The sequence below is a fragment of the Typopeltis vanoorti genome, chromosome 16 (genome assembly GCF_054136105.1).
Source record: "Typopeltis vanoorti isolate ZY-2024b chromosome 16, IOZ_Tvanoo_1.0, whole genome shotgun sequence".
In the NCBI taxonomy this organism is placed as follows: Eukaryota; Metazoa; Arthropoda; class Arachnida; order Uropygi; family Thelyphonidae; genus Typopeltis; species Typopeltis vanoorti.
The window spans coordinates 11,148,989-11,175,697 of NC_143564.1; the positions used below are offsets into that span (position 1 = coordinate 11,148,989).

Consider the following 26,709-nt stretch of genomic DNA (forward strand, 5'->3'; position numbering starts at 1 on the left):
CCGTATCAATCCACCTATATCTTGGTCTTCCTCTGGGTCGTTTTCCTGCCAACCTGGCAGAGAACACTTGTTTTGCCAATCTTTCCTCTCCCATTCTGTTTAAATGACCATACCACCTGAGATTAGCTCTCCTAATGCATTACTGAATGCTAACAATGTCAAGTTGTTTCCTAATATCCTCGTTTTTAATATGATATTGCCACTGATGCCATCTGTTCAAGTCTCCAATCTTTCTCAGGACTCTCATATCAGCAGTTTCTAGTCTTTTGTTAAGTGTTTTATTTATAACCTAGCTCTCAGATCCATAAGTTAAAATTGGTTTGAACACAGTCTTATTTACAGCTAATTTAGTGTTTTGACTAATTTCTCTTTTATTCCATATAAATTTATTCAGTTGACTTCCTACCATACCAGCTTTGTTGATTCTGTTGTCTATTTCCATATTAATTTTACCATCTAAACTAAAAATCGTGCCTAAGTAGCTGAAAAGTTTTACTTGTTCTATAGGTTCTCCATTCACAATGCAGTTGATATTTTCAATGCTTCTGCCTATTTTCATTGTCTTTGTCTTGTTATTGCTGACCTTCATAAAATATCTATTACAACAGCTACTCAATTTAGTCAGGGAATCTTGAAGACTTGTACTGGATTTATATAGAAGTATAACATCTGCATAAAGTAAAGAGCTGATATTAAAAGCTCCAATTTTAATATCAGGTTTAATGGGGTACCTGCATAACCTTGTGGCATGGACTGATTGGGATGCACCATCGGTCCACCCACAGCGAGTCCGCGGACAGTTGTTGGCACCTGACGTCAGGTGTTACTAGGTTCGAAGAGACGCAGAACTGTGCGCCGCCGTTCTCCACCATACCGCCTGGCGCTGTTCAGCTTTGGGAACCCGAGTGTCGACCCGCGATGCGGGATGACCGGGTGGAGACGCAGAATCATTCCCAAACAGACGAATACCTGAGTGGTTGCCAGCAGTGTGAGGACCTCTGTGAGAAAAGTGTATATGTGGAACTACAAGGGGGTGATTATGAAGAGCTCAGGAGACAGCTTGCATGTAGCATGGAATGAGGAGTTAGCTGGAAAAGAGATCAATGCAGCTTGGAGGATTTTCAAAAACTATCTAATAGATGCAATGTCTAAATGTATTCCAAAGGTGAGAAGGTTAAATAAGGTAGGCGTGAGATGGATGAATAAAGAGATTAAGCATGCAATACAGAGAAAAAGGGCATTGTGGAGGCAGCATAAGAGAAGTGGAAATAACCAATTCCATGAGGTCTACAAAGACCAGGCAAGGAGCACGACTTGGTTAGTGAGGGTAGCTAAAGAGAGGTAGGAACAGCAGTTAGCTAACGAAGCCAAAAAGAATCCTAAGGAGTTATTTCGATATGTAGCCAGCAAAAGAAAGAATGATTATGGAAGGATGACATTGATTGGAGGAAATGGTATAAAGACAGCTGTTGAGGAATGTGTGGTGGAGATACTTAATGAGCAGTTAATAAAGTCTTTCAATCTTGTGAATGTGACTTCATGGAGAGATTGAGAGCAGTTGATGATGGGGAGGAGAGACTGACTGTAAGTGAGCAAGAGGTGTATGGGAGGTTGAGTCAACTAGATGTTAATAAGGCTGTGAGACTTGATAATATATCACCACGTATTCTGAAGGAATGTGCCAGGGAGTTGACACCTGCCTTGACATATTTTTTTAATATGAGTCTTGCACTCGGTCAAGTTCCTAAGGAGTGGAAGGAGGACAAGATTGTGCCACTTCATAAAGGAGGTGATCGAACTCAAGCATTGTGCCTAAATAGCTGAAAAGTTTTACTTGTTCTATTGGTTCTCCATTCACAATGCACTTGATATTTTCAATGCTTCTGCCTATTTTCTATTATATAGGTGTTGAACTATAGATCAACACCTATCTGTGTGTCAGGTGTTGTGGTTAAGTTGTTGGAGAAGCATGTGAGAACTATGATCCAGAGTTGGGTTGACAACAATGGTATTATCTTTGATGGACAGCATGGATTTGCTAAAGGGAGGTCATGTTTTAGTAATCTACTTACTTATTACAATAAAGTGACTGCTTTCTTGGACAGAGGAGAAGGATGCACAGTAATATACTTGGATTTCGCAAAGGCTTTTGATAGAGTACCTCATGATAAGTTGACAGTCAAACTAGAGCAGATGGGGTTGGATATTAGATTAGTTCATTAGATTGGAGACTGGCTATCTGATAGGTATCAACAAGTTGTGTATGGGGGAGCGATATCCAGGAAAAGGAAAGTTACTAGTGGTGTGTCTCTAAGGGGTATGTTTTGTGGCCATTGCTGTTTAATTTGTATATTAATGATATTGGTGAAGATTTGGATGGAGATATTCAGTTGTTTGCAAATGATGCAAAGTTGGGACGAACCATGAAGGGCAGTGAAGATGTTGTGGCCTCACAAGAAGACTTGAATTAATTGAGTGATTAGGTACGGAAATAGGGATGCGAGTTCAATGTTGCAAAATGTATTACTAAATCACTTAACCCCTTAACATACCAATTAAAAATCAGAAAGCAGTAGTTTTTCTGCCAATGTTTTGGGCGAGGGCGATTTGCTGGATCAAATTCATCATTACTGGAAAAATAATGATTAATTGGTGCAAATGCAAACGAAATAGCCGATACACGCCGTTGGCAACTTTTCTCGGCTGAAAGGAAATAGGCACAAGATTGTCTAGCATCTATATTTGGTTGTATTTATATATGAAACCAAAATTTAAAATCAATTTTGGTGCAATAATCAAAACACGTGTCACAGATGTCTTTGTATGTTAAGGGGTTAAGGAATTGACAATGTACATAAGAATATAAATTAAATTACACTTTAATAAATATTTCCGATATTTCGGCAACGTCATGTTGCCATCTTCAAAAGGAACTTACAAAAAAGACACGTGCATGTAGGCATTACAACACAATAACTGAGAATGAAGTGAGGAAGCTATTGTTCTCTTAAAAGTCCTGATGGTGCCCCCAAGCGGGCTATGTAGGAGTTCTTGGCCATTGGGCTGAAGGTCTGCTGATGTAAGCCTCTCAAATTTGGGGAACTTCTACAGATCAGTGTCTTCCGCATCATCCCCAGAAGCCTTTGTGTTATCTTCACAATTTTGCTATGTGTCCCCTAAATTAAAGATCCATATCCACTATCACCCCCAGATCTCTTATTTCCTCCATCTCCAACAATATATTCTCACCAAGCATAAATTCTGCATCCCATCTTTGTTTTCCAAATTTTCGGAACACAAGGACTACATCCGGTTTCACAAGTACAGCCACTCAGGTCTTGCAGACCATGCTCTGGATACATGCCACAGAATATGATGGAAGAAAGCTACAATAATACACTGTAACAAGTTCAAATTCGAAAGACTATTCATGGAATCAGCCTCAGCCCTAAGAAATTCTCCAAACCTTAACAAATTTGGTTGCATAAGACTGCCCCAAATTTGGAAGGCTTACATCAAGAGACCTTCAGCCTAAGAGCCAAGAACACTTACATAGCCTGCTAGTGGGCACCATCAGGACTTTTAGGAGAACAATAGCTTCCTCACTTCATTCTCAGTTACTGTGTTGTAGTGCCTACATGCACGTGCCTTTTTTGTAAGTTCCTTTTGAAGATGGCAACATGACGTTGCCAAAATATTGGAAATATTTATTAAAGTGTAATTTAATTTATATTCTTATGTACGTTGTCAATTTTTAAGTGATTTAGTAATGCATAACCAACGTATAAGCTTGTCTACGAGAGTTACAAAATATAAGGTTTTAAAATTTGGTAAACAAAGATGGGATGCAGAATTTATGCTTGGTAAGAATATATTGTTGGAGGTGGAGCAAATAAGAGATCTGGGGGTGATAGTGGATATGTATCTGAAATTTAGGGGACACATAGCCAAAATTGTGAAGACAACAGAAAGGCTTCTGGGAATGATGCGGAGAACACCGATGTGTAGAAGTAGGGAGATTCTTGTTCCATTGCATAAGGCTTTGATTAGGCCACACATGGACTATTGTGCCAAGATTTGGTCACCTGGTTTTCAGAAGGATGAAAAGATGTTGAAAAGGGTCCAAAGGCGACTGACTAAGGTAGTTTCTGACCTCTGGAATGTTATCATGAGGAAAGATTGAGAAGATGTAATTTGCAGAGTCTGGTGGACAGAAGGAAGAGGGGAGATATGATAGAGACCTATAAGTTGGTAAGGGGTTGTTATAGGATCAATGCTGAAGAAGTTCTACAGAAAATAGTGTGAGATAGGGGGGGGAGAACCAGAGGTCATCCCTGGAAACTGTATAAAGAGGGTGCGAGTAGGGGAATGAGAAGCAGGTTTTTTTCATGCAGAGTTGGAAATGATTGAAATGCCTTGTCTGAGAGTGTGGTGTCTGCAAGGAGTTTGAGTGTGTTTAAGACATTGTATGATGAGCTGTGTGTGTGTGTGTGAGAGAGAGAGAGATAAAAGGACCTCCCAGATGAGTCTTTGACTCCATGAGGTCTTGGGGTAATAATAATAATAACAGATGGGATAATGTACATTCTTGTCTGACACCAGATTTAACATAAAACTATCTTCCTGTACTTCCTTCAATTCCAACTGCTGACTTACAACTCAAATAAAGACTAAGTATTGCTTGATATAATGCTTCATTGACACCATACAATTGTAGCGTTTTGAGTAGCTTTTTTCTTGGCTCCTTATCATATGCCTTTTTCATATCTACAAAACTTAAATAGAGATCTTTGTTATATTCCCACGATTTCTCAACTATTTGTTGTAAAGTGAAAATCTGATACTGAGCCTCTATTTGGCCTGAATCCAGCTTGTTCTTCCCTTCTTCCCAAGCTTCCCTTCCACAATCCTTCTGAACTGTTTCTCAAGTATACGTGCATAAATCTTACCAGGAACTCGGTAGAGATATACCTCTGCAATTCTCACATTCAGTTTTATTTCCCTTTTTATATATGGGTACTATGAGAACTCTACTCCAATCATCTGCAATTTGTCCCTCTGTCCAGGTTTTCTGAACTATGCAGTGCAGTCACTGTAAGACTTTTATATCTCATTACATGAGCATTTCTGGTCGTATATAATCTATTCCACATTTCAGGCTTTTTGATGGCTTTTTCTACATCAAGTATGGATATGTATTCCTGATTGCATGTCTGTTGAGTGTTTTGTTTTACTACTGTGTTGTCATAAAAAAAATCAATCAAAAATATTTATAATGTTATATTATAAAATATTATTATGGAAAAGTTTTTAACTTTGGTTTATGTTATAAAGTATTGCAAAATTTCTGCAACATTTTGTAATGGTAAATGGAGACTAAGCATGGATTTTCAGGTTCAAGAACTGCACTACATTTCAGCTGGCAAGTATCGATTTTACTTTAATAAAGTAAAACTGTAAAAGGAAGCAGTTTTTCTTAGCTGAAAATTTATTTTACATGTTTAGTTCAACCTGTACAAGGAGATAACCAATGAGTTATACTGGGATTTTAAAGATGGCACACCTACATTTGAGGCATACAGAGAACTAAGCAACAGGTATTTGTTACATTGCTGTGGAGATTAAAAGGATAATAGTAGTTCTGTTTGGAAAGAAGAAAGCTTTAATGCTGTTCTTTTGTTAAAAAGATAAATAGAAGCTTACAGTTTGGAAAGAGTAAATTCCAGTACTAGTTTAGGTCTACTGTTTGTTTATTTAACCCTGCATGTGTTCCTGCCAACAGATAAAACTGAAGATAGAACATTTTGTATCAAGCAGAAGTTGCATATTTCTTCTGAACAGCACTCTTCATGATAATATAGGTATTACAGAATATTGAAGAAAGAAAAAAACTGTATTATTCCGACAAAGAAAGGAACGGAATTCATGTAATGAACATTTGTTTAGAGAACTGTAAAGCCAACAGTTTACTCTAAGTATTGTCTCTTCATGGATAATGTTCTAAAGAAGGATAATTTTTCCAATATTGTTTACACAGAAATCCTGAGGTAGGATAATCTTCTTCATTTGGAAAGAATGTTGACTTTGAATTAGTGAGATGACTCCCATTTGGAAAATGGAGTGAAATGATTGTATTAGAAAGCCAAAGATATTAATCTCAAAAGGAATTTACAAAGAAATTTATTTTCTTTGTTGTTAGCGCGTCCGCTCTCCAGTCAAGAGGATGCGGGCTCGAGTCCCACCGTGGGCATGGATGTTTGTGATTGTCTGTGGAAATACTAGTGGTGGTCGGCAGTAGATGGCGTTAGTGCAGATGCAGTCATTTGGTGGATTGTGAGTGGTGTAAAGTGGATGACCTCCCTCGACGAGTCTTTGGACTCCCTGGAGGATAAATAATAATAATAGAGAATTTTTTTATATTCCTGAAATTAAATGTGTGAGTGTGAAAAAGAAAGTATCTCTTATGAAATTTTATTAATGATTTCATGTAAATAATTATATCATCATCATCAAATTCCTGCCATGTACCCTCAAGGGGTATACAGGATATGATAGTACTACATGAAAAATTTACATCATTACTAACTTCCTATCTACAATTTTCCTCCAAATCAGTCTGTTACCTGTCAAGAATCCAACATTCTTTGTATATTTCTATCATCTATGGCAGAGAACACTCGTTTTGCTAATCTTTCCTCACCCATTCTGTTTAAGTGATCAGTGACCATACCACATGAGATTAGCTCTGCTAACGTTCCTGGATGCTGACAATGTCCAAAAAATAATTATATTTGTATATTATTTTAATTAACCTTCCTACCGGCTAGGACGTCTATAGATGTCCAAATAAATCTGGATAAGATTCAGCCCACCTGTTTAAAGAACCTGGATAAGAAGTGCAATTTGACTGTCATGTCCATTAGAAGGTATGATAAACCCTCACCCTGAAGAGAAAGGTTAATCGGATTATCTCCCGTCCGTAGCTGCCTCTCAGTTGCCTATAACAAGAAACGGACTTTCTTGTTCCATGCTGGTGAACTGGATTTTAGTTATATATGATAGACTAAAAATAGAGAAATTATTTATATTTTTGTTTTCTCTTTTTATTGTACAATACAATTTTAATTTCTGGACAAAATAAAGGTCTTGCATAATTTCTTCACTTAACCAATTTAATTTTTTATTTTTTTGCGCTAATTTTTTTCTAATCGCTACTAGACAAAAGATTTTTCTTTGTTCTCGAAGAAATTAATTCACGATAATTATTTGGAATATTCTTTTAAAAAAAGAAAAGAAAACCGGCTACATGTTATATTAATTTTATTTTTGTACAAAACCATCGAAATCGAATAATACTTAACAGATTTCCTTTGTGACACGCTTGAGCAACTTTGCTTTATAGAGAATAACATGAAATTCTTTAATCATATTACTAAATTTTTTCTTCATGTTGTATAGTAATCTGTACTTTCACTTTCTTGGTTTCCTTGTATAATTGGTCATTACAAAATGAAATTAACAGTTATGATTTAAATTTATATTTTCTGCATAATTCAGATATTTTATTCTCCAATTTTTAAAGTAAGCGATACATTTGCTTACTTTTATCATTCAAAATATGTATATCAAATGTGAAAGTTTATTTCCATATTTTTACAATAGAATTGAACTTTATTTCGCCTCTGATAGTTTAACCCCCCCCCCCGTTGCATAACTATCTCACAACCGAAAACTGTTATGAAACATAGGTACAGTTTTTATTTAATTCGTTATTTTTCTCTAGTAATTGTTCCACATAACTTTAATTTTTCGATACTGAAACTATGTGGTGATTATTATAAATTAGCAAATTATAAATCAGAAAATATACATATTTCCTGATTATTATAAATCAGGAAATTATGTGATATTCGGATACAGGTGAAATTAATATTTAAAATCACTGTCATCCTTCAAATGCAATATCAGAATAAAGAAAGTGAAAAACCCGAAGTTTCGAAATACATTTCGAAAGCCCGCTCTCGAAATGCATTGGTCTACAGACTGGATTCTGAACACGCCAATGTTTCGTGATGTTATGACTGAAAAACAATTCAGTCTCATCATGAAGTATCTGCATTTTCAGAATAATGAAGAATACGATCAGGCAACACATCTTTGCCCAGTCCTCAACAAAATTTATGATTTTCTGATGAAAATCCGTCAAAAATGTAGATCACTCTACATTCCTGAGAGAGACTTGAGTATCGATGAAAGCCTTATGCCATTCAAAGGTGGACTGAAATGTAAGCAGTATATTCCCAAAAAGAAAGCGAAGTATGGAGTAAAATTTTTTATGCTTTGCGAATCGAAAAGTGGATATCCTTGGGATTTCAAACCTTATACGGGAAAGCAAACTGTAATCGAGCACGATAATTATTCGGATCTCCCCTTGTCGATGCGTGCAGTAATGCAGTTACTAGACCCTTTACTGGGGTCTAGTAACTACATTACTAGACCCTTTACTGCATTATAATGGATAATTACTATATATGTGTCCTGAACTCGCTGATTTGCTGTGACAGCATCTTACAGATAGTTATGGTACTGTAAATGCAAAAAGGCGAGATATGCCTCCAGATCTGGCTTCAGGAAAGCTATCGAAGGGGGAAATCCGAACATATCAGCGAGGGAAAGTCTTTGCACTAGGTTGGAAAGACAAAAAAGATGTTTTTCTGCTATCTTCCCTGCACAATCCATCAGCGGAATCCGTGGAGAAGCATGGTTTGAAGAAAAAAAAACCCATTGCTGTGTGTGCATACAACGACACTATGGGTTGAGTCGACAGGTGCGATCAGCAGCTATCATTCTACTCTGTAATGAGGAAACAGCATAAAAAATATTACAAAAAAGTGTTTGGACATGTTATTTGAATTTTGAAGTGTTTGGATTTTGTTATTTGGAACAGTTTCCTCCTGTATAAGAAAAAATGTTTGTCTACCATAACATATCTAGAATACAGAATAGAAATTGCGAAAGCATTGCTGCATGCACATGCACCTTCTTCAGCAAGCAGAAAAACAGGAAATCCTGTCAGACATCCGAGGTTGAACGCTGCTAACTCCAACCATTATCCCGAAAATCTACCACCAACGGCTAATAAAAAAAACCTCCACGCAAATATTATGTATGTAATAAAAAAAATATCAGAAAGGAAACAAAAATCTGGTGCCCTGAGTGTAAAATTGTTTTGTGTGTTTACCCTTGCTTCAAGGTGTTCCACGCTGTTCAAGAATTTTAAATTCTGAACAGTATGAAATAAAAAATGTTTGTTTTCAAGGCCATCAAAACAGTCCTTTTCAGGACTACAAATATTGATAGAGGGATACCCGAATGCACTGTTTCTTTTTCATCTTGAAGGCTAATTTTTCAGTTCTTTATTGACACAGAGAAACTGGAAAGAGTATTCCAGGTGAAGTATTTCATCAAAAAAATAATGAAATAAAATCTACCCTATATATATATATAAAATGATAAGCTTTTTTATGTCATGTTTATCGAAACGTTTTGAAACTCAGGGGCTACCCTGAGTGTCGAGTCTTCAAAATTCGAGTCATCAGAATTCAGTGGCTGAACCCCCTTTCGAGTTATCACAATTGAAGGAGAACTGGTCTACCATACCGGAACACGGGGGGTTGGGCATAGCCCCCTAGTTAATAAATGAAATATATAAATAATAACGGGAACATTTTCACCTTGCCAACACTCAACATTGATGTGATATGGTTCCAAATTTCTTGTTTCGGAGATATATATATATATATATATATATATATATATTACAAAGTTTTGTAATAAAAATTTCTGCTACAATGAAGTTTGGCAGAATCAACAATATTATTACCACCTTATTTCTGTTTCTCGTGTGGGAGAAAAACGGTAAAATGTCACTCTTATAATTATATGAGATGTTATAATGGCAAAAATAGTAAGAAAAAAGTCATTTGCAGTTTCTCTTCAAAACACAAAGAAAGAACATTGTAAATTCAGCCAGTGGAAAAGAAAATACTGCATATTTTTCTCCTGTTATCTGATTTTTTTTCTTATAGTTCAAAGAAGAAATCACTGCATATAACATGAAGTCTGCAGGAGGGAAAAAAATCTGGAAATTGGTTACATTATTACGAATAGAGAAATCATGTCAGAAAAATTATTCACGTATGATTCTAATCTCAGCAGACATAACATTTTCTTCTAGATTAGATATCTAAAGTAACTGAACCTTTGCTACTGTTTTACACTAAAATGAATGGGTATGTTCCCCAAGTGATTTACGTTTGTAACAGCTGTCTTGCGAACGATTTATGAAATAAATTATCTGAAATATCCGCAGATTGCTTAGGTCTATATCCCCCCCCCCAAAAAAAAGAAGATTATGAAACGCATATGCACCTTTTCTTTGATAATAATTCAAATCCTCTTTTTCAAGATAATTGTATGATTTAATTTCTAACTTTTGATAATAAAAGTGAAACTGATCATTATAAATTAAGCAATTATTTTGGCATAAATAATGTATAAGCATGTAAACGAAATATCAGTATTTCTGTTAGAATATAGGTAATCAACAATCGAAAAGGAAACAAGACATTCTTGACATATTCTGCACTACAGCCTGGGGCACTTTAGTGTTCTCCCATTTCTTCTCAATAGCACTGAGAGTAATAAGCCTTCAACGTTTCCTCCAGCTAAGAGGATATTACCAAGTACTTAGAAGACGTAGATTATTTCAGAAATAGCTTCCAGCAGCAGAAGTAATATTTAGATTTTTTTAAAGAAAAACAAACAAAAATAATACTACTGAACTTTCTTTTGTGTGGTATGCATATAAACAATTTTGCATGGTGAAAATATAGCATATTATTTCTAAAATTTCACATAATTTCAGCGGGCAGTAGAACAGCTGGTTTTAGATTGCAAATAAATAGAACAGAATTAGAAGTTTCACAATACAATCTGATTGCCGTATATCTTTTGTAAAAATGGTAAAATGAAGTAATTGATTTTGAATGCTGTCTAGAAAAGCTTTCAAACCTGTGAGTTCTAGGAGAGGATAAGGAGTGGGGGAAGCATTAGAAAATCTTCAAAATGAAAAAGAATTTTGAATCATTCCGTATATGATATTTTTCCTATTATATTTTCAACATATCTATGAGGATGTGCACTAGATATTATCGTAATATGCATAATACAAATAAATAAATGACGAAGGCGAAGAATCACTGCTAAAATATCATTGGATATAAATTTTTGATACCAAAAAGACACAATCGGAAACCGAGTAATGCAATGTAGCATTTTAACATTTTTTTTTTATTTTGTCTTTATGAATAACAAAAAATCGTTTCTAAAACTGAAATGTGATGATCCATATAATGCTATTTCGCTAGAAACGAAAGAAAAAGGACATATTTATTTCAATAAATATTGTTTAAAAATATAAATATTTGACATAATATTTTCAAAGCAAACATTTGAAAATTCTGAAATTCGAAAAAAAATTATTCAATTATTATACGTAAAGTGAAAGATCAATCAGTGCAACTCTTCCGGTGCACTGATTTGTAGAATTACCAGTATTTATAAGACGTAGATTATTTCAGAAATAGCTTCCAGCAGCAGAAGAAGTAATATTTAGATTTTTTTAAAAGAAAAACAAACACAAATAATATTAACAGAACTTTGAACTTTCTTTTGTGTGGTATGCATATAAACAATTTTGCATGGTGAAAATATAGCATATTATTTCTAAAATTTCACATAATTTCAGCGGGCAGTAGAACAGCTGGTTTTAGATTGCAAATAAATAGAACAGATTCAGAAGCTTCACGATACAATCTGATTGCCGTATATCTTTTGTCAAAATGGTAAAATTAAGTAATTGATTTTGAATGCTGCCTAGAAAAGCTTTCAAACCTGTATAGAAATTTAGAGTAGTTATGCAATTCAGTTCCAGGAGAGAATAAGGAGGGGGGGGGAAGCATTAGAAAATCTTCAAAATGAGCAAAAATGTTGAATCATTCCGTATATGATATTTTTCACATTATATTTTCAACATATCTACGAGGTTATGCACTAGATATTATCGTAATATGCATAATACAAATAAATAAATAAATGACGAAGGGGAAGAATCACTGCTAAAATATCATTGGATATAAATTTTTGATACCAAAAAGACACAATCGGAAACCGAGTAAGGCAATTTAGCATTTTAACATTTTTTTTTTAATTTTGCCTTATGAATAACAAAAAATCGTTTCTAAATCTGAAATGTGATGATCCATATAATGCTATTTTGCTAGAAACGGAAGAAAAAGGACATATTTATTTCAATAAATATTATTTAAAAATATAAATATTTGACATCATATTATCAAAGAAAACATTTGAAAATTTGAAAATTCGAAAAAAAATTATTCAATTATTATACGTAAAGTGAAAGAACAATCAGTGCATCTCTTCCGGTGCACTGATTTGTAGAATAAAATACACCAAATTCACTATCACTAAATAGATTCATTGCAAAAGCTGATCAGTGGGCATTTCAGGATTGATTTTTTTTTTCGCATATGTGAAATTGGTTTCAATTTTTGGGAAGAGACACAATAAATCATTTTAGAGGCAAGAAAGGTCAAATAACTTAGGACAGTAAATGAAATTCTAAGCAACACAATAGACGTAAAGACAGGAGGAGGGGACACAAAGGTCACTCAGCAACAGTTAATCCACTAATGCTATAGAATAGCCGTAACAAGATTAACGGCGGAGGAAGGTAATGGCATGATAAAAGGTAGAATGCCGACGAAGTTTTGATCCATGAAAAAAGCTAGGGAGTGTTGGATATTTCATCCACACTGGCCGGTTGGGAGGTTAAACAATGCTTCTTTTGCATTAAATCTCTCTCTCTCTCTCTCTCTCTCATCTTAGTTATAAGATTAAGAAAACCAATTGCAATATATGAGATTTTGAAAATTTGGAAACCTAGAATTATTTTAAAGTAGATAAACATATTGGAAAGAAACCAGAAATACTTAAATGATACTCATGGTACAAGCCTTACTTGGTTTTTTAGATGCAGGAATAAAAGCAAAAAAAAAGGAAATATATATAAAAAGTCCACACACTTTTAAACACAACCTTGGCACTGCTTCAGGGTGTAGCTCACTGATGAGACCTCAATAAAGATCTAAACCAGTCTGGTTAGTGATCCTTCAATAATGCATACCATCATACATGGCCAAAAGGATGTCTGCTCTGCATTATGGGATAATATGGCAACTAATGTAAAGTCATCAGCTTCTATATACAAGTAGCCTAGTCATAAAAATACTTCAGGCACAAACTTTGAATTAAACAAGAATATAAATTTTTGGCAAGTTTCATTTAATTTGTAACTAAATGAAAAAAAAAAAATCTACAGAAATACCTTCTGTTCTTATTGTTCTAGAGAACAACAAACTGCATGTAAGTTAAATAGATGAATTAAACTTTAAAGCAAAAGATGCATAAAATATTGTGGATCCAGTACAATCAAAAAGGTTATGAAAAGAAGTTAGCCAAACAAGTCAAGGGAAATTTTTTCTTTCATTATGTGGCAAATAAAAGGATTGAAGTTCAACAATTGAATTGAACATGTTCAAACCACACACTTACGATTAATTTCAACAAGGGTAGCAAACTTTGTCTTTGTAAGATCTGACATTGCCTGCCGGAGAATGCCTAATTTAGAATACTCCTCTTTTGATCTCTGGTTCAACGTTTCCTTGCCCAATTCAATAACATTTATCTCTGTATTTGCCACTCTCCAAATTCCAAAAACCATGATGCCCTTTTCACCTTCCTATCCATGTAGCTTGACATTCTGCAATCTAATTAAGCAAATAGTGAAGTAAGTCAACTTCCTAGGCACTAGAAGTGCCGAGTGGGAAACCAACCTATGGCTTCTACTCTTCCATGATCTGACTATTGTATCTGTTCTTTAGACACAAAAACCTGCTCTGATCAAGTCACTGAAATTATCCTCACTGGCATGAAGGTTCATTCACCAAATCCAAAATTCTCATACACTCTCCAAGCTCTGGTTCAACAGAAGATGTACCAAAGCAGTCAGAAGAGAAAAAAAAACTCCCACTTCAAGCTTTATACTCAACCTATGCCAAAGCATGCAATAAATGCAAAAACTGTTAGCAAATCCAAATCTAACTTCATAAAGGCTGATAGCAGAAAACTCATCTCCTACTCACATGGAAGCTACACCTTCTGGTCCTTTGCAAAGGCCATTAAATGCAACTTCTACTCATTTGCACTGCTGTCTCTCTCTCATCTACTACCAGCATCTAAAGACAAAGCTCACCTCCTCACATCAATCTTTTCCCTCCCACTCCTGCAAAGATGAAAAGAGAAATTGCCAACAATTGAGCAGCACATGCCTCCTGTGGTTTTTCAGCAAAAAGACATCAGAAGATTACTTAACTGGGACACTAAAACGTCTTCTGGCCCTGATGGTATCTCTCCAATAGTGCTCAAGTGTTGTGCTCCATCCAACCTATTGATCAATTGGCCTCAATCCTCTCCAAAATAATGGAGAAAGTCATTAACAGTCCTTAGAAGCTCACCAGTTAGCCAGTGATCACTATTATCGAGTTCCACCAATCGAGATCCATAGCCTCTATCGCCCATCTATGGCCAAGTGCTATCACTCTTGACATTTCCACAGATTTTGATCATGTTTGGAATCAAAGCCTGCTATAAAAAAATAAATAAAATAAAAAAAAAGTGGCGTTCCTTCAGTCTACATACCATGCTCTGTAATTGGTTAGCCAGACTTCTCTCTGGATTTTCACTGCATGTCATGGTAGATGACACCCTTCTCTGAGCTTTGTGACCAATGCTATAGTGACTCAGGGATCTGTTCTAGTGTCTATCCTCTTTATCCTATACATAAATGATCTACTTTCAATCACCACTAATCCTATTAATAGCTTTGCCAATGATAATACACCCCATTAATCCGACTCTTTCAACAAACCAAGTATGTAGTGCTCAGTCATCCCAAGCTTCAAGATCATCAGCATTTACAACAAATACCTTAAATACTGATCTCTATACCATCCTTTAATGGGGTAGGTATAATCTTCAATGCCACCAAAACAGAGTCTTGCCTTTTCTCATGTAAAAACGACCTCAGCTTACGCTCCCTTACCCTCAGCAATAGAGAGAGAGAGATATTCAGATAGGATATCTCTCTATATACCAAGGAGAGAGAGAGATATCTAGATAGGATATCTCTCTCTCTCCTTGGTATGACATTTACATCAAGACCCTTTTCCATGAACATCACATCAATATTTCCTCTAAAAAGCTAGGCATTCTCTTCTCAAGATGCAATTTTTCACTCGCCCAACTACTTGCACTATACAAAATCCCACAACTGAAAAGAAAGTGATCATATATCTCCAATTTTTTTTTCCTTTCTTTTAAAGTTGCACAGTGATCAGCATTCATATTTATGAATTTAGGGACACAAAACACACGTGTTGAAAAGATTATTTTACTGATTAATAATAAAATAATAACTTTACGTTTCGACCCCCTATATTGAGGTCATCAGAAGGATACATGTGTATAAGAGCCAAACTACATGCTGTTGCACTGTATACAGGTAAATTATATCTACGTTGTTAACTAATCTTTTTTCTTAGCCTGTCCTCTAGTGATTAAAAAAAAAAAAAAAAAAAAACTACAATAAATTCTGCTAAAGTCCTCACGTACTAGGATTCTTCTGGAATTATACAGTTCATATTGTTATATTACGATTATCTTATGGATTTGTACAGTAAGGTTGCTATTGAATGTTCAGGGAAAAAAAAAAAAAAACTTCACCAAGTCTTCTTGTATTGAGATTTTTCTTTGTGGTTGCTATGAAGGTTGCAGATGGGTCCTCCACATTCTTGGAATGGTTAGACCATCATTTTTATTCAGATTATGTTTGAGCATTTCACATGCTTCCTTGAATTTCCGCTCGAACCAGGTTTTGGTGCGGTGTAGGGACTTGGTACCTTTCCAATCAATTCTGTAGTATGTTTAAAGTGCGTGGTCAGAAAGGCTGGTTTTTCCAAAATGGAGGTATTTTATGTGTCGTTTGTGTTCATCCTTCCTGATTGGGATGGTTCGCCCTGTTTCCCCTATGTATGGTATGTTACATGTGCGTTGTATTTTGTAAACCCCTGGGTGGGCTAGGTGTGGCACAGGATCCTTGGAAGAACTGGGTAGGTGTCTTAATTTTGTCAGGGGTTTAAAGGTGGTTTTGATGTTGTATTTGTGTAGTGTTCTGTCTATTTTCTCAGAAATGCCTCTAACATATGGTATAGCAATAGCATTCTTGAAATCTTTTTTGTTATTAGTGGTATCTTTTTGGAGGATCTTGTGAATGGTTTTTATATTGTATCCATTTTTTATAAATGGTATGTTTGATGGTCTCATATTTATGGTTAAGAGCTTGTTCATTTGAACAAATAGTTTGAGCTCTGTGTTTACCGTATGACAAGTGTGTCTAGGAACGGAAGAGAGTTGTTTTTTTCTTATTTCAATGGCAAATTGGATGCATTTGTGTTGTTTGTTCAGATGGCTAAGGAATGTATTTAGTGCTTCGTGGCCGTGGGGCCAAATGGCGAAAATATCGTCGACATATCTGAGCCAAATTTTGGGTTTTAGGCAAGCCGACTCTAGAGCTCGTTGCTCAAAGTCTTCCATATAAAAGTTCGCTATTGGGGGGGGGGTTGTTTTTTTTTTCCCCTGAACATTCAAATAGCAACCTTACTGTACAAATCCAGAAGATAATTGTAATATAACAATATGAACTGTATAATTCCAGTAGAATCCTAGTACGTGAGGACTTTAGCAGAATTTATTGTAGTTTTTTTTTTTTTTTAATCACTAGAGGACAGGCTAAGAAAAAAAGATTAGTTAACAACGTAGATGTAATTTACCTGTATAGAGTGCAACAGCATGTAGCTTGGTTCTTATACACATGTACCCTTCTGATGATGACCTCAATACAGGGGTCGAAACGTAAAGTTATTATTTTATTATTAATCAGTAAAATAATCTTTTCAACACGTGTTTTGTGTCCCTAAATTCATAAATATGAATATATCATCAATAAATATATAATAATAAGTGACTGAAAAGATAAACCCACTAATATTAGTTGACTAATTGTCTTCAATACTAGTTAAAAAGTGTAAAAATTAACCATAGCATTAACGAAAAGCTTTTAAACTGAAAATTTATTCAGTTTAAGTTTAATGAATGAACACATACAACTCTGATAATATTAGGAAAGCCAGGTTGACAACTGATGCAAGTGATATTTTTGCCTGACTTGTGAACCAGCATAAAAATTTTTCAAGCCGTGTGTGTGTGTGTGTGTGTGTGTAGTTGGAATAAAGAGATGGAATATGAAGAAAAGGAAAATTAATTTGAGCTTTGAAGGGATAACTATCTTGGGCAGTATGTAATGGTGGGCACACAACTGAGAGTCTTCAATCTGAATACACATTATCATCAGAAGTGATTGAGAATAGAAAAAATCTTCCATTTGGTGAGTGGGCATCATGTAGGGAAAGGATATTTGCAGAACTACAAGGCCACCTATTATAAAAACTTACAAGACAGACAAAAGTTTTATGAAATGAGGAGTTAGGTAGAAAGGAGATCAATGCTGCCTGGACATTGATCAACAGCAGTAATGTCTAAATGCATTTCAGAAGATCAGGAAGTTAAATTAGGAGTAAAATGGATGAATCCATTAATTTATTAATTATACCAACAAGATAATTTAAAATTAATTCCTCTCATATGTGTTCTAAAACTTCATAAGATGTTTATAATTTAATACTTTTGGATCTCAACTAGATTTTTCAGATTCTTTCTTTCTAGAAATAATAACTTCAAGTAGCCTTAATGTGATTTAAAAAAAACATTAACATCTATATGAAGTTGGAACATATTCAGAACAAAACCAAAAAACATCAAATTTTCCTAACTTCTACTTTATAATGAAAAATATTAAATTTCTTACAAAACAAATGACTGGTCCCAAAATGGAGTTGGGTCTGCTGATGGAGACGTTTGAAACTTCTGAGCAGGTTCATCCATTTCAACTACACAGTATGGTTCCTTGCATCCTATTTCATCAAATATCAGGAATAACACAGTTATTGTTTTGTATCCAGATTATCAATATATTTTAAAACTGGACTATATGAAAAGAACATAAATGATATAAAAGCTAATTATTGTTAATTTAAGAACATCCTCCTAATTTAAGAGTTCATGTCCAATCCATGAACTCAAATTTTATTATAATGCATATTATAGCTTCAATCTTTCCTTTTACATAAACAACAGAGGTATTTATTAAATTCTTCTGGAGGTTTTCAAAGCCACAATCATATGCTAATTTTAGTTCTAAGTTACATTATCCTTTTCTGCTTAATTCTAAAAAGTTGGCTAAAACATTTTACAAAAACATTATTATTATTATGACTCAAGCCTCCACAGTCACAAGACTCATCATGGGAGATCCACTGTAGAAAACAAAGTATCATAACACACCTTGAATTCATTGATTATTTGTGCTCTCCCCACTATCAGGCAATGCATCCCATGGTTCAACCATCCTTCATGCAAAAAAATCACTCCTTACCCACTTACTCACAACTTCCTTTCATAACGTTTTCATTTCACGCACAGTTCAATTGCGATGTACAAGATGGCAATGAGAGCGGTGATCTAAGAAAGAGTGAAAGCAACCACACAGAGAGAGAAAATGGTTTAAATGATAAAAATAATGAGGAATTATTCGTAGGAAGTGAGATCGCAAGGTTGCACTCAGTGATACAAAATGCACAGCGGAAATTAGAGCACCTGCAAAACTCTTTCCAGAGTGATTCGGCTAATGTAAATAAACAGTGTAAGAATGGGAGAGATTCTGAAATGAAGGAAAGAGTGTTGTATGGTGACTCGTTATTAAGAGTGGTGATAGATGGCAGTGTAACTAAATTGTACTTACCAGGTGCAAAATTTAAGGATGTAAGTGAGAGTATTAAAGTGCAAAAACAGAGGGTGAAAGAATTAATAATTGTGGCGGGTACGAATGAATTGACAGGTGTAAATTTTTTTATGAGAGAGGACTTGAAAGTATTGTTAAAGATAGCGAAAGAAAAGAGTGACAGAGTTAGAATGGTTAGTCTGTTGCCGCGGTATGACAGAGAGGAGTTTAGAAGGAGAGCCATAATCACAAATGATATTATGCGCAGGTTAGGCAGACGGTGTGGTGTGGAATTCGTGGACGTGTGGAATGAGTTTGAAGGGCGAAAGGACTTATACAAGATGGATGGCCTGCATTTGAATGGACTTGGTGTGCAGAGACTGGAAAGAGTGTTGCTGAATGAAGTGAAAATGGATGTGCAAAACCAGGGAAACTAGAACTACCAAGGAGGGGGGGGGGAATGGATATGCAGACATCAGTGAGACAGATGAGTGTAAGAATGTATATAATGTACCTGAGCCAGCACTAAGGACAAAAGATGGGAATGGGTCATTTAGAATAACGCATCAATATAGGGGTGGGACTAAGGGATCACTGCATTGCATGTATACTAATGCCAGGAGTATTAGGAACAAGGAAGAATTTTTGGCCTTGATTGGCTCTTCCTGGCCACAGGCTATTGGCATTAGTGAAACATGGCTGACAGAAGATGATATAGTTAGTGGGATAGAATGTGTAGGTTATAGTGTGTTTAGGAGGGACAGAGAGAATAAAATGGGGGGAGGGGTATTATTGATGATAGCTGATGAACTGCAGCCAAGGAGAATTGAAGTTGTATCGCAAGATAGTGAAAGGAGCTCATTTGAGGCTATTTGGTGTGAGACTGAGACTGGCAGAATAAAATATACAGTTGGGTGCTGCTATAGACCAGGTGATGGAATAGATGGTGGAGATAGTAGGCATAGGGAAATTGATGAAATGAGTGGAAGGAGGGTAATTATTATGGGGGATTTCACCTATGGTAACATTGATTGGAAGGAGGAGAGGACATATGTGAGGAAGGAAAAGGATTTTATTCAATTATTAAGGGATAACTATCTGAGACAGCATGTAATTGAAAATACTAGGGATGTGAGAGTGCTTGACCTGGTAATAGCATCTGAGAATTTGACTGTAACGAATATGACCATGTTGCCACCTATTGGTGAGAGTGATCATAAGGTCTTGACCTGGGAGGTGGCTAAAGGTGTGGAATTTTCAATTAAGACACGGTATATGTGGAATTACTGTGCTGGCAAGTATGACAAGCTTAGGAGATAGCTTGAATCAGTGCCATGGCATGTACAACTACAAGGGCTGGACGTCGATAGAGCATGGGAAGGTGGTCAAGGAGCTTTTACAGGAGGTTATGGCTGACTGTATACCTAGGGTCCGAATAGTAAAACAAGTAGGGGTTAAATGGATGAATAACACCATTAAGCTTGAGCTGCAAAAAAAGAAACAACTGTGGAGGGAATTTAAAGAAAGGGGTGACCTGCAGGCACACGAACGGTATAAAGTGCAGGCCAGAAAGGTAACGAGTGTGGTAAAAAAAGCAAAAGCGGTTTATGAAAGGAAACTAGCTATGCAAGCAAAAGAGAATCCCAAACAGTTCTTTCAATATGCTGCAAGCAAGAAAAAAATTGTACACGGCAAAATGATTTTAAGGAATGACGATGGTAAGGCGGTCACTGAATCAGTCGATATAGTGGAGTAACTGAGCGTGCACTTTGCACATCCAGGTGGTGACATTGAAAAAATGAAGGAACCATTAGTTTATACGGGAGTAGTGATGAATGAAGTGGAGGTGACTAGTCTATTACAGAACCTTAATGTGAGCACATCTGTGGGATTGGATGGTATACTGGCACGGGTCTTGCGTGAAGCGGCTAAGGAATTATCAGTGCCCTTGACCATGTTGTTTAATCTGAGTCTCAGGTCTGGCTTAGTCCCGAAGGCGTGGAAAGAGGGGAAAATAGTTTCACTGCATAAAGGAGGATTGAAGACTACGGTTGCAAATTACCGACCGATCAGCATATCAGGAGTCGTTGTCAAGGTCTTGGAGAAAGTAGTCAAGGGAAAAATACAGGAATGGATTGATGAAAATGAGATACTGTACAGGGGACAGCATGGCTTTGTGAAGGGTAGATCATGCTTCAGTAACTTGCTCAAGTTTTATAACAAGGTGACGGCTGAACTGGATAAGGGAAATGGGTTTACAGTGATACTGCTGGACCTGGTAAAGGCGTTTGACAGGATACCACATGGAATACTAATCCGTAAACTACAACATATGGGAATGGATATAGGGTTGGTGAGATGGATAGGTGGTTGTTTGATGGAGAGATATCAAAGAGTAGTTCATTCAGGAGTAGTGTCCAAAAGACGGCCTGTGACTAGTGGTGTGCCGCAGGGTTCTGTTCTTGGACCCACTGCTGTTTAATCTGTTCATTAACAATATAGGGAAGGACCTAAGTGGAACAATTCATTTGTTCACTGATGATGCAAAGTTGGGTAGGGCAATAGTGAATGCAGAAGATGTCAAAGTGTGCCGCAGGGTTCTGTTCTTGGACCACTGCTGTTTAATCTGTTCATTAACAATATAGGGAAGGACCTAAGTGGAACAATTCATTTGTTCACTGATGATGCAAAGTTGGGTAGGGCAACAGTGAATGCAGAAGATGTCAAAGTCTTGCAGGATGACTTAGATAGATTGGAGTTCTGGGCTAAGGAGAATGGATGTCAATTTAATGTGACAAAATGTAAGGTTATGCATTTTGGGATGAAAAGATTAGCAGCAGTATACCACATTGGTGGAACTGTACTCCAAGAGATTGATGAGGCCAGGGACTTGGGAGTGTTGGTGGATAGGGAGATGAAGTTTAGGGGGCACATTGCGAAAGTAGCTAAATCAGCTCATCAACTCACTTGGTTGTTGAAAAATACCTTGACGAGCAGAGACAAGCAAGTTATTGTACCTCTGTACCGAGCCTTGATAAGACCTCATCTCGACTACTGTGCCCAGATTTGGTCACCTCGGTTCCTTCTTGATGGGGAGGAGGTGGAGAGGATCCAGAGGCGAGTGACTAAGATGATAACAGGTCTATGGAATGAACCATATGAGAACAGGTTGAAGATTTGTGGGTTGCAGAAACTAGTTGATAGGCGGAAAAGGGGAGACATGATTGAGACATTCAAATTGCTAAAGGGATTCTATAGGATTAATTCAGAGGATATTTTTGAGATCAGGACTGGTGGTGGGAGAACTAGGGGACACCTATGGAAGCTGGGCAAGAGTGTGGTTAGCAGTGGTGTTAGAGCTGGGTTCTTTACTTTTAGAGTGGTAAATGAGTGGAATAAGCTGCCAGAGTCTGTTGTGGGTGCTATGACGGTGAACGAGTTCAAGGCAAGGTATGATAGATACTGTGAGAATGTAATCGCATAGTTGTGTGGACATGATGTTTAGGGCCTCCCTCGATGAGTCTAGGGACTCCTGGAGTCGCCTGAAATAATAATAATAATAATAACTTCCAGGGATGGCCCCTTATCCTTGCTTCTTCCCTCTATTGCATCAAACAAGACTTCCATAGTGTCAACCCTGCAAACCCTTTAAATATCAGCTTATCATGTGGTACCTCTCAACAGTATAAAAGTCTCAATCATATCACCTCTCCTATCTACCAAACTCTGCAGTCCACATTCCCTCAGCCTATCTTCATAACTAACATTGTACAGTCCTGATACCATCTTTGTTATCTGTCTCTGCACTCTTTTCACAGTTAATTTATCCTCTTCAAATCCTGGGGATCAAATTTCAGAACAATAGTCCAGGTGTGGTTTGAACAGGGCTTTATACAATGGAATGACAACTCTTATCTCTGCAGGTCAACGTCCTTCTCAGTATTGCAGAATTCATCTGGGTTACCTTCACTACCTTTACAACATGTTCCCTGAATTTCAGGTTTCTATCAGTCATCACCCCCAGATCCCTTGCCTTCCCCACTTCCTCCAGTACAGCTCCTCGAACAGATGCAGCCTCCCATTGATGTATCCCCAACTTCAAGACTTTACATATTTAATTGCATTAAACTGACACCTCCCCCAATTCATTTGCCTATCTGTCCAGTTTATTCAAATCCTCTTGCAGGGCTACCACACATATGCACTATTACTAATAATCTTTCCCAGCTTACATCATCTGTAAACAGCTGAATATCCCCTGTAATCTATTGACTATGTCACTGATATAAAGATTAAACAATACAGGTTCCAGTATTGAGCCGTGTGGAACACCACTTGTAACCTTCTACCTCCTTGATACTGTTCCCCAATACACAACTGCCTATTAGATAGCCATTCCTGATTCCGATTCACTAACCTGACATCTAAACCCATGTGCTGCAACATAAATATCAGCTTATCATGTGGTACCCCATCAAATGCTTTTGTAAAATCCAAAAACATAGAATATGCCTTTTCCTCAACAACACTCTCGTTGCTTTATTTTAAAAGGCAATCATATTACTAAAATGAGAATGCCCTTTAACAAATCCATGCTGATTCTCACAGATAGCATGCTGTAAATGATCCCCCACTAATTTCTCCAAGATCTTAACTACTACTAATGAAATACAAACTGGTCTATAGTTTGACACTTCCAGTCTGCTACTACCCTTATGCAATGGCACCAACTTACCCTCCTTCCATTCCTTGAATACCTTTCCCATGGCCAGACTTGCACTGAAAAGCCAGGTAAACAGAGCTGTCAGTTCTTTAGCACATTCTCACAAAACACCATGGCAAAATCTCATCCAGTCCCATTGCTTTATTGACATCCAGAGTACTCAGTATTTGAAACACACTCTCTTCTTGCGCTTCTAAACCTAAAACCTACCCTATCCCTCTAGTATTAAAACTTACTTCTCCAAGATGACATACCCCAATAAATAGGCTGACCATATTTCCTTGAGACAAAAACGGGACATTGGGATGAAAAACAGGACAGGGGTTAAGTAATATTCTGTATTCATGAAAAAGTAAGACGATAAAAAAGTTAATAAAAAAAGTTAAAAATTTAAGTAGACAGACGGGGGGGGGCTGTATTTCACCACGATCGTACCATGAATATTTCTCCGATAAAGTGATCTTACACAGCAAATTTCGGTCTTTCAACACCTTATGATAAAATTTCTCACACTCCATGACACAATTTTGTCTTACAACTAACATGGCCTTCATTGTCTCAACACTTAATCTAAATTTCTCCTTTGACCACATACTGTTCATAACAGAAAACATTCTCTCAACAGGTAGTACTTCCTAGAAGACAAAGAATAAACTCTACAATATTACAAAAAGTCTTGAAAGTCTAGGCGTTTTTCGCTCATTTCAGAAAAAATCTGTACACTATCTCTTGCAAATGACAACACAATTTCAAACAGGGATCTCAAAGAATTTTAGCAACATAACAGCACATTTTTCTTGAAAAAGAAAATAAGAACAAAGCCCATCAAACATGCTTAAAATTTGTCAATTGATGGACTAAAGGAGAAAAATCTTGTATTTCCATGATCTAATAATTTAGCTTAATTGTTTCCTGCAAAGTCACAAAAGGTTTTCAGTTCTTCAACTCTGATTGTAAAAATATTGAAGTATTTGTATACTTTCACTGCAAAATACCACTTCTGAGACACACAAGTGTTACCAACATGTATCTTTTATTTTCTCTGAATAAATCACTGCAGATATCAATATTTAATATCAAACAATGTGACTACATGGTTATGCAAATTACTGGTATCCATGATATTGATATATGATTATAGGTTATGAATAATAATTTATGATTGACCAATATTAAAGTATATTTATAGTTTTTATTAAAAATGGGACAAAATTGACATTTTTATTAAAATGATGAGACAGTCAGGAAATATGAAAAAGGCAGTATTGTCCTGTTCAAAATGGTATGTATGGTCAGCCTACCAATAAAGTGTTCATTGGATAACTCCACTATGTCCTTTGCATCAGTCACTCTATTCCCATTTTTATTCAACAATGTCATTCTTCCACAATCATTTCTCCTCCTGCTAGATACATAGCAATAAAATTCCTTAGGATTTTCTTTGGCCTCAGGGCCAATCTCTTCTCATATTCCAGTTTTTCCTTCCTTACCATACTCGTCACTCTCCTGGCCCGAGTCTTATATTCTTCATGCATCTGCTCTCCATCCCTCTCCTTATATCTCTTCCATAACCACTTTTTTACCTTCAGTTCCCATTTGATATTGTTTGTCATCCACTTTACACCAAATTGTGTTCTGTTCTTCACTCGAGTATACAGCTTCCTATTGCTGATAATAAATATTCTTTCATAAGTTCCCAAGTACTGATGATATCTCGCCCTTCCAATTCCTCCCTCCATGGAATGGCCCCAAGTTGATATCTAAGACTATTATAATCATCTGCCTTATAATTCCACATACATTCCTTTCTCTTTGATACTCCTGCATGTCTATTCCCAGTCAAAACCCACATGGTCACTCTCTCCAACTGGGGACAGAGATGGCATCTTCTGATGCTATGACCAAATCTAAAACTCTTGAACCCCTATGTTCCTTCTACTACATGTTGCCTAAGACATTTGTCCTTCAAGAATTTTGGAAATTCCATTCCCTTATTACTACTACATGCAGTTTCCTCTTCTCAATTTATACTGTTGTAGTTAAAATCTTCCATAACAATAATTGTTCTTGCACTTGCCAAGCTGAACTGCCTAAACATCTTCTGCTCTTCACCCTTTATGTTCCCTAGCTTGTAGCAACACTCCACTAAATATCCTGTCCTATCCACCTCTACCTCACACTATATGCTTTCAAAACCTATATGCCATAAAACAATCGCACTCGTAATTTTAGAGCCTATGATTATCAAAGACCATATTGTCTCAGGCTTCTTCCTTTTACACAAATTTAATGGGTTGTCAATTTTAAAATTTACTTTCTTCTTTATAAATTAATGAAACATCCCATTTTAATAATATATTTATGCTTTTTCTCATCTGATTCAATTACTGTATATTTCTAGGAACCTATTGCTCTAATTAAAGAATACTGTACATAAATTCAATCTCATTGAAATTTGACAGTTGCTGAAAACATGAATATTTTAAGTTGAAATAGAATAATTCAGTTTTCTGGGGGAGGGAGCAGACAACCTTTTGCTAAATTAATGTGTGTCACTAAGTTGTACTTATGTTATGCAAAAAATCCTCTCATATTGTTAGGAAATTAGACTTTCCATTTTACTAGACAATATGAATCTTAAAAACTTATCCTATATCACCAATATCCTATTCTAATATTATTCAAAATTAAGTTCTCAACTAACAATTTCATTCTTACTGAATTCAGATTTGATATTTCCCAGTTTCCAAATACCTACCACTCTCCTAAACTTCTAGATCAATCAGCACAATCCAACTTTTCAATCCATCTACAGCAAGAAAAATACTTGACCATATTCATAAATAAAATGCAGATATTCAGTCTGCACATATTCACCTTTACAAATTCA

At 36.1% G+C, this 26,709-nt stretch overlaps 1 protein-coding gene across 5 annotated transcripts in view; it reads right to left on the bottom strand.

Moving 5' to 3' along the window:
• LOC150097846 (uncharacterized) overlaps positions 1 to 26,709 on the bottom strand; it is a 452,334-nt gene that overhangs the window by 246,947 nt on the left and 178,678 nt on the right. For all 5 annotated transcript variants that reach the window (XM_090406149.1, XM_090406148.1, XM_090406147.1 and 2 more), the window contains exon 7: positions 18,125 to 18,230. In XM_090406149.1, the coding sequence (XP_090262275.1) occupies positions 18,125 to 18,230 (106 nt within the window). The remainder of the gene's footprint in view (positions 1 to 18,124; positions 18,231 to 26,709) is intronic.